The 15,682-nt window shown below is 39.5% G+C and overlaps 2 protein-coding genes across 2 annotated transcripts; one reads left to right on the top strand and one right to left on the bottom strand.

Annotated features, from left to right (window-relative positions):
* Positions 1 to 1,870: 1,870 nt before the first annotated feature.
* LOC122041395 (probable glutathione S-transferase GSTU6) lies at positions 1,871 to 2,815 on the bottom strand. Its single transcript, XM_042601052.1, has 2 exons — positions 2,444 to 2,815; positions 1,871 to 2,368 (listed from the first exon to the last, which is right to left on the bottom strand). The coding sequence occupies exons 1-2, from the start codon at positions 2,780 to 2,782 to the stop codon at positions 1,997 to 1,999; spliced, it is 711 nt and encodes a 236-aa protein (XP_042456986.1). The 5' UTR covers positions 2,783 to 2,815; the 3' UTR covers positions 1,871 to 1,996.
* LOC122043760 (T-complex protein 1 subunit delta-like) lies at positions 2,810 to 4,534 on the top strand. The gene is made up of 5 exons (XM_042604346.1): positions 2,810 to 2,864; positions 3,120 to 3,413; positions 3,765 to 3,805; positions 4,002 to 4,082; positions 4,214 to 4,534. Exons 1-5 carry the CDS (start codon positions 2,810 to 2,812, stop codon positions 4,532 to 4,534), a joined length of 792 nt encoding a protein of 263 aa, XP_042460280.1.
* Positions 4,535 to 15,682: the final 11,148 nt, after the last annotated feature.

Below are 15,682 nucleotides of genomic sequence, written 5' to 3'. Positions count from 1 at the left end.
TCTACTCCTTTCCAGTGCCATCCTTCTCGCTAGTCGTGTCTTCCGCTTGACTTCTTGTGTCCCTAAGTTCCTGCATACTTAGACACAAGACATTAAATACAAATAGGACCTAACTTAACTTGGTTAACCACATCAAAACTACTACAGGGTACTTACAAACTTGTCAAGGCTTCATATTACCTAGTACTTGTTGGTGCAGTGGGCCGACAAGAGGGGAGGGGTGAATTGCCTGAAATAAAAAAAATACTCTCCTTGTTCTTTCAACTATTAATGTGCAACAATAAATAAAAATAAAACAACAGAACTAATGAAGAGACTCAGGGATTGTCTTGGTTACAACCTAGGTGGTTGTTAATCCAAGGCGGTTGAAAAGCTCAGTCAGAATCTCCTTCTCTGAAGGTGGAGAAGCCTTTTACATAATAAAAGCTTAAGTAGTTGCAAGGAAGTTAGTATAAGAGTTGATTTTCTATTTCCCAGCTCCATAGGCAGCTCCTGGAAGTCCTATCCATAAGCTTGAGGGCGCCTCCCAATGGATGGAGGGCGCCTCCAAGGTGAATACAGCGGATAAAGTTTTATCCGCTGCCAACATTCATCTTTGACTGGCTGAGGGCACCCTCAATGGCATTGAGGGCGCCTCGGATGGTTTATGGAGGGCGCCCTCCGCCTGAGGAAGATGAAGGCGTCCTCAACACTTTGTTGAGGGCGCCTTCAGCAAAGTTTTCTAGCTCCTTTTGACCTTCTGAAGCTCCACTCATTTGGGTGATTGTGGCCAATCGAAATAAGGCTCACCCGAATCCAATTTCCGGCCTTCTCCTCGAGCAGACTTCCGTTCAGGCTTTTCGTCCCTCAAACGTCGCGTACATTCTTCTTGTCTACCGGTGTATTCTTCCGCAGCTCTTTCGTCCCTCGAACTCACCGAGTCCGTCTGCTCCCTTCCCGTGTCATCCTTCTCGTCAGCTGCGTCTTCCGCTCGACTTCCTGTGCTCCTAAGTTCTTGCACACTTAGACACAGGGATCAAAATCAAACAGAACTTAACCTAACTTGGTTGATCACATCAAAACAACCACGGAGTCCAATAGTACTTGGTCAACTTTAACCTATTAGGACTTCACCACTGTCTAATATCTGATCAATCTTGACCTATTAGGATTTCATCATTCTCTAACATTTAGTCAATCTTGACCAATCAAAACTTCATCATTGCTAAACAACTGATTCTTTTTCACCTATCTAAACTTCTTTTCTTGTCTCATGTCAAACATTCAATCTTTCATAACCTATTAGGATTTAACTTTTAATGCCTAACATTGGATCATCAGTGATTTATTAGACTTTTCTATTGTCAAATGTTTGTCCTCCTTGATCTATTTGAATTTTTTTTTATTATCAAATGTCAGGTCAATATTGATCCACTTGAGTTTCACATCTTATGTTAAGTGTTTGATCTTTCATAATTCACTTGGACTTTAACAACTTCTTATTAGACTTTCAACTATAAGTATTTGGTCTTCCATAACTTACTTGGACTTCTCCTCTAATGTTCACTCCTTGTTGAATTTATAATCACTAAATGTCCGGTCAATATGACTCACTTATTAGACTTTCAATCGCTAAATATCCAGTCAACTCTAATCTATTTAGATTTTCTCATTGTGTATCGGATCAACTTTAATTCACTAGACTTTCTACTCAAGCATCCACATACATCCAAATCAATCTTAGCCAACCATATATGAATATCAGATTGATTGCACCTACAATCTTTCTCCCAAATAAACTTTCCTTTTACTCATCGAGTCAACTCGAGTTCCATCAACCTCAAAATGATTACGCTATGAAACAAACAAGATCTGCAACTAAGATCATAAATGAGTTCGAAAATCTATGATTTTTCTCACTGGATTTAGATTTTATTTGACTTCATAAATGTTTGAAGACAATGAGAATTCTTGACTCTCAATCCCTAATTTCACACCATTTAGATCTCACCAGATCTTATGCAGGAGTAGCGCTCGTCCTCGCCGCGGCGGCTGCGTAAAATTTCTGATACTCGTCGGCGTCCGGCACCAGCCCCTTCACTGACTCCTCCGCCAGGAACCGCTCCGCCCATCCAGCCAGCCGAGGAAGCTTCTCCGCATCCAAAAGCTTGACGCTTTTAGCCTTCTCCAGCGCCATCATCCACCCCAGGTAACTCCCCAGCGCGATGTCCACGTAGCCGACGGCGTCCCCTCCGAAGAAGCCCTTCCCTTTGCCGCACTCCACGAAGGCCTCTTCCAGCAGCCCCAGCGCCTGTCGGATTTGCTCGGCCAACTCCACCTCCTTCGCCGCCTCCGTCTCAAACCTCAAAGCCCTAACTGGAGCAGGCAACTGGTTCAAATCGAAGAAATAGGCGTCAAATGTTTTGTTTTTAATTTGATGGATTGCGAAAACAGGGACCTTTACCTTAATGTCGATGTAGGCGGCCCAGAACCGAGCGATGGCGCGGTCGAAGGGGTCTGCGGGGAGGATGGAGGAGGACCCGCCTCCGTCGGTCCACTCCTCGTCGATGTACTGGACGATGACGGCGGACTCGCAGATAGGTTTTCCGCGGTGGAGCAGCACGGGGATCTTCTTGTACACCGGGTTGGACTTCACCAGGATCTCGCTCTTCGGCTCCGTGATCCGCACCTCCACGAGCTCGTACTCGACTCTCTTGAGGCGGAGGGCGATGCGAACCCTGATGACGAAGGGGCTCAGCGACAGACCCAAAACCTTCACATCCTCCGCCGAAGGTCCGGCCATGGGAGTGCAAATTGGTGTTGGCGAATGATGGCCGAGTACATCGACGCCGGTGGTTCTGCTAATTATAGGCGCGGGAGGCGAGGTGGTTGGACCAACTCACTGTTTGCTTACTAATTTTGAATAGTAAGCGCGATGACGTAACTGCTTACGTCACGTTGATCCATAAATAAAGAGGTGACTTAGGGAAAATAAAAAAATAATTATTTAAAAAATCTTTTTTAATAAGAACGGAATTATATCCTAGGAATGGTCAAGAAGATCAAAGCAACAGGTTGCATTGTGCTTCTTCTCCAAAAAGAGCATTCTGAGAGATGCTGTGACTGATGATCTCTCACAGTCACACTGCACTACCTGGTGAAGGCGAAGATTCTGGTGGTAAAGGATGCTGAAAGAGATGAGATTGAATTTATCACAAAAACTTTGAACTGCCTCCCAATTGCCAATATTGAGCACTTCCGAGAGGACAAGCTCAGGTTCGCCAGCTCCATGGAGGAATCCTCGGTCGGGAACGGGAAGATTGTGAAGTTCACAGAGATCGAAGATATGGGAAGGACAACAACTGTTCTTGTTAGGGGTCAATTCATCCCTGTGTCACCTGCAATTTTAGTGACAAATACATTAGTAGCTGAAGGTGAATTTGGTTTTTGTTTTTGGTCTATACAAGGCGAAAGCATTGTACATTTGGGTTGGGTAGGAAGGGCCTGAATCTCCATACAGTGAGTTATCGAGTAGGGGGACTAACTTGGCATGACTTTTATGTTTGGAATATGTTCAGGTTGTTGTAATGATCCCGGTTAGAAAAGTGTGAAGTTTATCGAGGATATTAGGGGCTGTTGTAGTGTTGTAATTGTAGTTGGTGCTCAATAGTTCGAGTATAGACATTTGATAAGTTATGTATGTCGTTTAGAGTGTCTTTGTTAGGGTAAGAAGTAGGAAAGGAATGGTAATGATACTAATCAGTGATTTCCATTTTGTTTCGTAGATAATGGTATATTTTTATCTGATCATTCTCATTTTAAAGAGGTAATAATTATTTGAAATCCATTTCTTATCTGTTGGTCAAGAATCAATCTAGAAATGTTATGAAGCCGTCGGCTTAAAATTTTCACATGTTTCATAAGGAGATGCCACATATTGATTTATGACTATATTATCGGAAGCACAATAGCGCTGCAAATACTACTTTACATTGAATCTGTAACTTTCCTCGATTCAATAGGCGGATCTCTTTGCAAACACAAAAATGGTGATACTAATTGTCAGCTTGGATCAAGCAGAAATTAAGCCTCTCATAAAAATGGTGATTAGATGACAAAAAGGGTCTGATTTTGTTCTTTTTTTCGGGAATTTAGTAGCTTTTGATGTAATGATGCTTTAGTTGTTGGCCATTCTTAAACATATGTTTGTATAAGCTTATATCTACTAATGTAGTTTACATTTTCTTACAGATGCTTAGTAAATAAGAAGTTTCTAATTGCCGGTGGAGGTGCACCCAAATGCCCAGGCAGCTCCGAGCCTGGGCAAAACTCAAAAGAGCTTCAAGGCATGGAAAGCTACCGCACCAAGGAGTTTGCAGAAGCTCTCGAGGTCATTCCCTACACTTTGGCAGAGAACGCCAGTCTAAACTCGATAGCCATCGTCACAATGCTGGGAATCAATGTGAGGAAGGGGCAAATCACAAACATCCTGGAGGAGAATATCGTGCAACCGCTATTGGTTAGGACCAGCACAATCACGTTGGCAGCCGAGTGATGTGAGAATGATTTTGAAGATCGATGACATTGTCATTGTGAGGTAAAGCTGTGGAGGGAAATATGCTTTTTTGTTTCGAGTTTGGAATTGGTTTTAGTACTTTTCTGCTTGGGGTTTAAGTTGTTGAGTTGATCATCATTTACTATTTTGAGAGACGCATGGTTTTTGTCTTGCAATTTACTGGTGACTTTTAGCAAGAGATTAAATTGTTGTCTTTTTCATGTTTGATATTAATGAGTTTTTGTTGCCCTGTTAAATTCCTTGAAATATTGCACTTTGTGGATTAAATGTTGTAGGTTCCCCTTTGATTTCTACTCTATGGTCTATTATCCTACTTAGAACACCACTATCTATCTCTTTGTTGATACCAACGGAAGTCGGAGAAATTTTTATTCTATATCCTTTACAAGTGACACGAACAAGAAAATAAAAATAATGATGATATATTTCTTATATTATTGAGCTCTATCTTTTAATATATCATCATCTATACTTAAATAAATTTTATCTTATTTTATTATTATTAACTAAGCCTTTTTTGATTTTTCTCTTTCTAGTTTGATATGTATGTTTGTCATAGTTTCATATCGCTTAACTAGAATATTTATTGGTCGTTTAAATACATACATATATCATCTTAAACGTGTTTCTCGGAGTTTTCTCTTAATAGATGCAACTCCGACTTTCTCTCTAATGTTCTCATTTCTTATTATATCCATTCTCATATGTCTACGCATCCACCTTAACATCCTCATCTCTACAACTCTCATCTTCTGCTCATGTGCTCGAGTGATAACTCAACATTCAGTTCCATATAACATAACAAGTCTAACTGCTGTTTTGTAGAACTTTACTTTAAGTTTTAGAGGTACTTTATAAAATACCTGACACTTACCTCTATTTCAACCATCGTGCTTATATTTTGTATAAGACATCTCTCTCAATCACTCTATCAATTTACAAAAATGATCCTAAATATTTAAAACTCTCGATTTCGGACAACTCGTCATTTTCTATCTTAACAATTGGCTGATTATGTCTAATATTGCTAAACTTAAATTTCATATATTATGACTTTATTCTACTAAGCCTAAAACCTTTCCCTTTAACATATACATAATAATTTATGTAAATGAATTTCGCTTTGCTTGCTTTGTAGTTGTTTTATATTTTTTCTTAAAAGTTTATAAATATAGCAGTACTCCCCTCCAAAACCCTTAAGAATCAACATCGAAATCTTCCACGAATTCTTCCTTTATAGGCTTTAGGTTGGAGTTGATTTTTGTTTAACAATCGACTTATAGCTCCCATCAATCGATTGTTTTGTTGAATTTCAACATTGTAATCATTCCAATTTAGCTTTTACCACAATAGTCGATTGTTCATGACCATCAATCAACTGCTACCTAAATAGTCAAGTCACACAGTCGAATTTAAAACATTATGTTCATTGCAACCATGACAACAATTGACTACTCCACATCATCAATCAACTGATCGTCATCAGTCGAGTTGATTATGTTGGTGTAATCGACTTCTAGGGTTTTAATGTTTGACAATAAACTCAAGTATGATCAGTTTGACTAAGGTTTGATCCAAACAGAACTTGATGTTTGGAAGAGAGAAGTCTAGTCAGGACTAAATGACTAGCAAGGGTAAGTCCTAACTGAAAGATTCTACTAAGTGACTAGTCCTAACTGAAGGTTAGGCAAGGAGAAATCCTGGTGAGTGAAGCTAGGCCTTAGTGAGTGAAGCTATGTAGTGGAAGTCCTGGTGAGTGATGTCGAGCCTTAGTGAGTAAAGCTAGGTAGTGGAAGTCCTGGTAAGTGAAGTTGGGCCCTAGTGAGTGAAGCTAGTGAAGGCGCTGAAATTCCGTTCTGTTTAAATTTCCCTGTACAAATATTGTACAAGTACAGAACTTTTCCTAGCAACCCACATGTTCGATCAGACATGTGTTTGATCAATCAAGCAAGTTCTTGACGGATCAAAGCATACCTTGATCGAAGTATAAGATTGCTGACCTCTTATGTTGGTATTCAAAATCGATACAAAGAAAACTAAACTAATTACGCAGCGGAATTAAAGAACTAGTTGTACCTTTCCTTTGTAGCTAAAGATCTCTTGATCTTTGGCTGTATTCCTCTTCTTTTCTTGGACGTCGTGTGGGCGACGATCTACCAAGACAAAACCACTCTTCTTCTCTTCTTTGTTTCCAAACCGCCAACCACCAAGGAATCTCTAAGATGGGGTGCCTACTAATCTTCTTCCTTCTCCTCTTCTTCCTCTTCTCCAATCCGCCAGCCACCAAGAGATCCTAGTAAGGAGGGGTGCCGACCTTAGCAAGGAGGGGCGCCGACCCTAGCAAGGAAGAGGGGCACCGACCCTTGGCAATGAGGAGGGGCGCCGACTCTAAGCAAGGAGGAGGGGAGGGGCGCCGACCACAAGGAGGGAGGAGGTGAGGGGCGCCGACCACAAGGAGGAGGATGTGTGCCGCCGTCCCTAGGAGGAGAGAAGAGAATTGTGGGAAATTATTAGGTTTTTGGGGCCACCACCTACTCCTTTTATAGCCTTGCCGCCGACCCTAGGAAGGTAAGAAAAAACCAAAACAAAACCAAGTTGTGGATGGGTGGATGCGAGGCTTTATATAGAGGCTATAACATGGACCTAGAGGAGGAATTGATTTAGGTCTCCTGATGGGCTTGGGCTTCCTGTTTTCGGCCCGAACAGCTAACTCAAGTCCATCAATAATAACTCATATCACTAAAGGGTTATTATTGAACTACCGCACCAATCTCATATTACAATATTGACTCCTTCTTATCATGAGTGCGTTAATCTCTCTATGTTTAAGATATCGTATGCCCGTTAATTAATTGAGTTACTGACAACCCAATTAATTAACATCTGATTCCAAGAGTAGTACCACTCAACTTTATTATCATGCCGGACTAAGTCCACCTACAGGGTTTACATGATAATCCTTATGAGCTCCTCAAAGGGACATCATCAGCCTAAATAATTAGGAACAGATTCCTTCTATAATCAACAACACACCATATAAATAGTACTATTTCCCAACTCATCGGGTCTAGTGATTTAACGAATAAATCTCACCCATGGATAAGTTAAAAAAATAAATACTAAGTATACGTGCTTGTTATTATATAGGGATTAAGAGGGCGCATATCTATAATAACAGAGGTTATATTCTTTTATGTAGTCAGTACAAATCGAACAACCTCAAACGGTCCTGCTCAATACACACATAGTGTACTAGTGTAATTTTATAGTCAAGACAGACTAATACCAAATTACACTACAACCATTCCAATGATTTACCCCAATCCATCTTGGTTGTGAGCTACTATTTATAATTTATAAGGAACCAATAACATGATCTTCTGTGTGGCACCACACACTATATTATCTATAATATAAATTAAATGGACAACTATATTGACATATATATAAATATAAAATGCAAACATTTGACTAAAGTGATTCTCATTTCAAAATATTTTAAAACAGATGTTCATACAAAAGCTAGGCTTATATTATACATCCCAATAGCTAGGTGATGGAAGTCCTGGTAAGTAAAGCCAGATATTGGAAGTCCTAGTGAGTGGAGCTGGGCAACCCTAGGGGGAGCTAATCTTAGGAAATAAGAAGTCTTGGAGAAATAAAGTCCAAACATGTGTGAGAAACTAGTTTCCGGTTGACCACGTGTGGTTGATCGGACTAGCGAATCCTGAAATCTATTAACACTTTTTACTTTACTATTTTATCTATTGTGCTAACTCAGTGTTACAAGAAAGTCTTAGTATATTAGCTTGGTCAAATACTAAGCAAGACTAGAGAAAGTTGAAACAGGTCTGGAGGACCGGATATTTAGCAGGTAAGTGAAGGTAGTCACCGGAGGAGAGTGAGTAAGTGAGGATGTATTCCGGTTGGGGGGACAGTAGGCATCGACCCAATTAGGTCCATTTTGGAAACCTAAATTGAGACCTTGACTAGATCCTAGTCTAGAAGACAGAGTCTAAGTCATAAATTAATTATATTATTGTACTTACAATATTTTACAAGTTAAATATTATCGTGTTAAACTAACCTAACTTGTAGGGCAAAAGGAGCAAAAATACCTTAGATGAACAATACCCAAGGCATGTTCAAGCATTGGAAGGCACCTTTGTACTATTCATGGAAAATGCCTTTGGTGCTATAGAAGGCGTCTTCCAAGGGATAAAATTCAGACTTTATCGCAGATAAGAAGTAACGAGTTTGGGATCAGATTTTACACGTTGGAGGCACCTCCAAGGCTATGGAAAGTGCCTTCCACACTCTTTAAATGGGTGTCTCGACCAAGCTTCGAGACATAACTTCCATATGAGCTTCTACGCGTCCGATTGGATTTTTGATTGCTCCAGTTTTCTACCACTGCTTTGCTTTGACGCTGCTATGCCCGACTACTGCTGAGGAGCCATCCAACATAGAGCTTCATCCGATAATCTTCAAAGGTGTTGGGTAACAAATTTACGATTTTGCACTTAATTATTACAAAAGAAAAGTGTAGCATACTACACTTGTCCTATTCTTTCTCTTGTACTTGATCCCTTCTTTCGGAGATTTCAGAAGAGGTGTTTTAATGGATTACTCGTCGATATATCCACGGGACCTGAGTCTTGGAGTAGAAGTCACCGAAGGCTCCGAACCAAGTAAAATTGAATCGTGCCTCTTACTGTTACTTGCTTTTGCTTTTTCTTTCCGCTATGTACTTATTTCAAAAAGAAAAAAGTTTTTTAAAACCACGTGATTTACTCCCTCTCACATGCGTCTCGATCCAACAGATTAGGCGAGTTTCAAACATTCTTTTTACTGCAATATTATCATTGGTTGATTGCTCAAATCGAAAAATTGTCTATTGTTCAACAAACACCTTAAACCCATTCAAACCCTGAATTCGAAGTTTAAGAGTTCATCAGTCGATTGATACCTCTATTTAAGTCTTATCAAGATTGAAATCTTACCTTGTCTAGTATCCAAGCAAGGGAACAATCAAAGGGGTTGACGAGGATGAAGGAAGATTCGTCACCTTTAGAGCACACCTCGTTGATGTACTAGATGATGATGGTAGACTCATAGAGAGGTTTTCCACAGGGGAGCAACAAGGGGAGCTTCTTATACACCGGTTTGGATTTTGATGGATTAAATCAAAATTATCTTCCCAAGAAGACCTCTTCGTTCTTCTCCGCATGCTAATGGATTAAATGCAATTATCTTCTCAAGACCTCTTCGTTCTTCTCAAGACCTCTTCGTTCTTCTCCGCATGCTAATGGATTAAATGACAATTATCTTCCTAAGAAGACTTCTTCGTTCTTCTCTGCATGCTGATGGATTAAATGACAATTATCTGTTGGATATATGTGAATGGAGAAGAGGTGGAAGAGACATGAAGCTCAATTGTGAATGAGACTTTATTTCCACATTGGGAGTTTCAAGGCATGTTGGTTAGTTTATATTGATTCACATACATTGAGGATGCGAACAAATGCATGAGGAGAAGCTCTCTCTCACGCGTCGGTGCACAAGGGGGGGGTGCAAATCTAGGGCTTGGAATGCATTGAACAATGTTGACTCGTGTACGGGCACGACTTACATGCGTCGAATGCCAGACCAGTCGGGGCAAAATTTACCCAAGCGGAACAACCAATATTTTACCACATAATGGATATAAGTTACACACATAGAAAGCAACAGAAGCTCTTCACCTATGTTCCCTCCTCCTCTGTCGTGCAACTTTTGCTCGGTGGAGTGCCCGTGATAGTTCGGGTACCGCTTAGTTCATCGTGACCACCAGTGCTTGGTAGAATCATAATTCATCTTTGTATACGAAAAACAGACATCTTGAGGAAGCCTTGAAGCACAACCGGAGGTGGGGTAAATCTATTTCAAGAAAACTACATTTATCACAGGCCTCGGTTTGCTCATCTCTAGACTGGTCACTCGGAAGCGTGCTCATCTAGTCCCTTTCTAGTCTTCGCCCAACCGACATCTAACTCACCTGGTTGGTCAGCTCGCTTGGCCTCTTCGTCCGGCTGACCCCCAGCTCGCTTGGCTTCTTCGCCCGGTCGGCGCCCAGCTCGCTCGGCCTCTTCGCCCGGCCAGCCTCCAGTTCGCTCGACTGCTCACCCTTTAGCAGGGTTGGTCGCTCTGCTGCTCTGCCCGACCAACCACTTGGCTGCTTCACTCAATCTTTCTGCCCGACTGACCTTAATCTCGCTCGGTACTAGATCGCCAAGCTCGCTCGGCTAAGCTACTCGGCCGACCTTTAACTCTTTCGGTCTCTCTGCTCACCCGACCGGCTGTAAGCTTGCTCGGTTACTACGGTCGGGCAGTCTCAAGCTTGCTCGGGAGCTAGCCCGCTCGACCACTGTGCAGCCTTCATTCGGCACTTGAAAAATACTAGCCCTTGCTGGCAACATGAGATTATCAACTCAGGTCATTTTGACAGATAAATGAATTTAATTCGGTGTATTTAAATTTAGCTAATACCTCATAAATCTCCGACAGTAAATTGTTTTTGCTAACATTATCTTCCCAATAAGTCTTTTCATTCTTCCAAGTCATTCAATCAATGTTTTTCTTTAATGTTGGTTTGATTTCCAAGTCATTCAAATGTGTATTAAAAGGGAAGAACTTGTAATGTTTTAGTATGGCAGTAAAATCAAAAGCTTAGCTTCCTCTTAATCTTCTTCCTCCTCTAAATATACTCTATTCCTTGAGAAATCTATCTTCAGACTAGTATCAAAGCTATGGCCAACAATCTTATTTCTCTTGTACCTTAATTCAATGGTACAAATTTTGATTATTAGAGTACTCTCATGAAGTTATGTCTTGAATCACAAGACTTATGGAGTGTTATTGAACAAGGAGTACCAAAGGAGGAAGATCAATTAACCAAACCATAAAGAAATATTTTGAAGATCAAGAAGCAAAAAAAAGATAGAAAAGATCTTTTTCAAATTTATTAAACCTTTGAAATTTCAGTTTATGAAAGGATTTCAAAAGCACCGAGCACTCAAAGGCCATGGGAGATTCTACAAACAACTTATTTCAATCATGACCAGCGAAAAAGGTTCACTTATAGTCTCTATGAGAAAAATTAGAGATAAAAGACAATGAAAATTTTTTAGAGTAGTTCACATGAACTAGTTATATTGTGAATCAAATGACATCAAATGAAGAAATCATGGAGACCCAAAGGGTGGTGGAGAAAATCTTGTGAAGCCTATCAAGCAAATTTGATCATATGGTAGTCGCTATTGAAGAATCACAAGATATTTTACTAATGTCCTTGGAAAGTTTGCAAGGAAGATTAGAAGCTCATGAGGTTAGAATCCTTCAACTAAGTCCTCTTATTTCTTCTTCAAATCAAGCTTTGAAATCCCAGTTCACATCCATGGGAGGCCATGACTCTTATCGTGGATGTGGAGAAGGTCAGAATTAAAGAAGAGGTGGAAGATTTTCTTACCAATAGTCGTAAGAAAAAAGGAACGAAGAGTTTCAAAAGGAGGAGAAACAATTTTCTTATAATTTCCAAAGAGGAAGAGGACGTAGGAATTACAAAAATACAAAACCTTATATTGAATGTTATTATTGTCATAACTGAAGACATAAAATAAATGATTGTTGGAAAAAATATTCGGAGAAAAAATGTGAAGCTAGCTTAGTACATAAAAATGAACCTTAAAATTCATAAACTTTAATAATTGCTAGTGATGGAAATATTGAAAATATTTGGTAATTGGATAGTGGTGCAAGTCGGCATATGAATGGTAATAAAAGCTTATTTTTCAACTATAGCAGAAGCTAACCATGGGCAGGTAACTATTGGAGATGCTAAGTCCTGCAAAATTGAAGGAGGAGGATAAATGTCTTTCAAATAAAATATGAAAAATTGACAAAATATCTGAGGTATTTTATGTTCCTAGTTTACAGAGTAATCTACTTAGTATTGGTCATTTATTGAGAAAGGTTTTAATATTCATTTTGTTGCTAAGTACGACACCATGAAGAAGAAAAATTAGTATGTGGCAAGGATCAATTTGGGTTCAAATTGTTAGTACCCTAAGGTAGTTTTGAAGTGATCAACCAAGCTAAGTCAGGTTAAGTCCTGTTGGTGTTTAACCCCTGTGTTTAAGTGTGCAGGAACTTAGGACTACAGGAAGTCGAGTGAAAGATGCAGCTAGCGAGAAGGATGGCACGGGAGAGAGCCGACAGACTCAGTGCATCTAAGGAACGAGATGCTATGGAAGAGTACGCGGGCAGACGAGAAGGAGGGCTGCATCATTTCCAAGGGACGAGAAGTCGGAGCGGAAGGTTGCTTGAGAAGGCCGGAAAATGGGTTTGGGTGAGCCCTATTTTGGATGGCCAAAATCACCCAAGCAAGTGGAGCTGGAGCGAAAGACTTGGACCTAGGCGAGCAGAACCGGAGCAGAAGACCCGGACCAAAAAGTCAACAGGAGACTTTTTGGGTTTGGACGCTCGGATCAAATCTTCATCCAAACGTGATATGGCGCATTTCATTGTGACGGGAATAAAATTTTATCCCCCTCTAGGTGCCTGGAACCCTTCCAAGCGCCCCAATTAGGACTATAAATACAACCCTGATCCCAGAAGCTAAAAACAACACTTGTAATTGTTTCTAATTTAGTTTAGCTTTGTAGTTGTGAGATTTGACTATTGTAAGAGGCTTCTCCGCCCAAAGGAGATTTTAGTAAGCTTTCAATTTCCTTGGATTAGCAATCCCATAACTATAAACCAAGTAACTCTTATTGTGCCTCTTCTTTTTAATCAATTTCTTAATTCTTTTATGCAAGTGTTAGTTTAATTAAGCTGTAAAGATTGAGAAAGGTGTTTTGTTTTTGCAGGGCTATTCACCCCCTTAGCCGGCTGCCAAGCGACCAACACAAATAATTTATTTCCTCTCAAACTTGATATTATAAATCATTCTTATTACTTACTATTAATGAAGAAATTTCCAAGTTATGGCATGAAAGATTTGGGCACCTGAATTTTCAGAGCTTGAAGGAGTTAGCAAGCAAAAATATTATTCAAGGACTTTCCTAAAATTGGTGGGATAAGTGAAGTCTGTGAAGAATGTTAGTTTAGAAAGCAACATCGAGAGACATTCCCATCTAAATCTAAGTAGGAATCACATTCACCATTAGAAATTGTCCACACAGATCTTTGTTAACCCATGAGTATACCATCTCTAAGAGGTAGCTTATACTTGTTATTATTCTTATTATTTGTTGATGATTACACCAAAAAAATTTGGACATATTTTGTTAAAGAAAAAAATCAAAAGCACTCACTTACTTTAGAGTCTTCAAAAGTCAAGTGGAAAAATTTTCTAGCTACCAAATAAAAAAATCTAAGAAGTAACCGGGGTGGTGAATTCCTATCTTCTTTATTTGAAAAATTTTATCAAAACCATGGTATTAGACATGAATTGACAACTCGGTATACATGAATGGTGTTAGGAAATAAAAAAATAGGACAATCATGTACATGGTTAGATGCATGTTGAATAAGAAAAATTTATCAGTTAAATTCTGGGCTGAAGCAGCTTCTTATGCCATCTACCTTATCAACAAATGACCGACAAAAAGGTTACATAATTCTACTCCAATTCAGGTATGGTATGGAAAGAAACCAAATATTACTCATTTAAAAACTTTTGGTTGTCTTGCATATTCACATAGTCTTGATGCTTTAAGAACTAAACTTGATGATAAGTATGAAAAGTGTATTTTTATTGGACACAAAAAAGAAGTAGAGCTTACAATCTTTACAATCCAAAAACAAAAAGAAATTGTGATTAGCAGGGACGTTTGCTTTGACAAAAAAAGCTTCTTATGCCATCTTTGATTTGGCAGGTACCTCTATAAGTACCATGGGATAGTTTTGATGTTCATTAATCGAGTTAATTTAAGTCCTGTGAGTTTGATACCTTGTGTCTAAGTGTGCAGGGGAGTTTGATACCTCCAATGTAGACTAGTCGTTGCTAGTTGAGCAAACAAAATACTTCTATTTTTTCCTAGTTGATTGTCCAGTCGATTGGACCAGTCGACTGCTATTTTCATCAGTCGACTAGTCCTGGTTACACACTCACACTCATCCTCTCCGGATTCATCTTTTGAAGCCCTCTTCCTTGGCCTTCGTCCCTCAGATGCACCCGAGTCCACTGCTCCTCTTCATGCATCCTTCGCGTTGCCTTGAAATCTGCTTCCCTCGGTTCCACTCAATTGCTCCTCGTTCGGCGGTCTCTCAGATGCCTTCCACATCATCCTTCACCATCTCAAGGACCCAAGCCCTAGGATGAGCTTCCCAAGCTTGGCCGCACCAAGCTCCTCATGTATTTTTCACAAAGTCCTACATGACCCAAATACACATATCAAACTAATATAAAAGTCTAACTTAAACTCTTTGACACATACATCAAAACCATAATCATGCCTGATCAAACCTAGGTTGATTGCTCCCACAATCTCCCCCTTTTTGATATGTGACAATATGTTTATGTTAGGCATAAATAATACTTGAAAATTGAAAGCAAAATATAAACATTGAAGCATAAATCCAAGCTTCCCCTTAACAATGCTCTATTAATTTAATTTTCAAGTTCTTACACAAATTGGGAGAACAATAAGTTTCTAACTTAAACCTTCCCAATTCTCCCCCTTTGACACCATCAAAAAGATTGCCACCAACAATCATACATATTATGGTATCAATTTTGACTTAAATTTGATCAAAAATCAACTTCTGAAAATACAAACAGGAAGCTGGAAAATAGACACCAGTCGACTGCTATCTAATGTAGTCGACTGGCACAAAGCCAATCCAAAATTTAGCTTTTTGAAACCAGCTTTCTAAAGCCAATCACTCAAGTTTGTACCAATTTTAAGACTTGTTTTGAATTCATATGTTTCAAAATAACTATACCACTATAAATAAAACATAGAATTATTTTTAAAACATTTAAAATGTCCAACTATGATTTATGAGTAAGATGCCCATTAATTAAACATTTACTTTCCCCATAGTTAGTCTATGATCACTATTTTGACATATTTTATGATTCAA

Source organism: Zingiber officinale, chromosome 2A (genome assembly GCF_018446385.1).
Source record: "Zingiber officinale cultivar Zhangliang chromosome 2A, Zo_v1.1, whole genome shotgun sequence".
NCBI lineage: Eukaryota > Viridiplantae > Streptophyta > Magnoliopsida > Zingiberales > Zingiberaceae > Zingiber > Zingiber officinale.
This window is presented reverse-complemented; position numbering and strand designations above follow the sequence as displayed.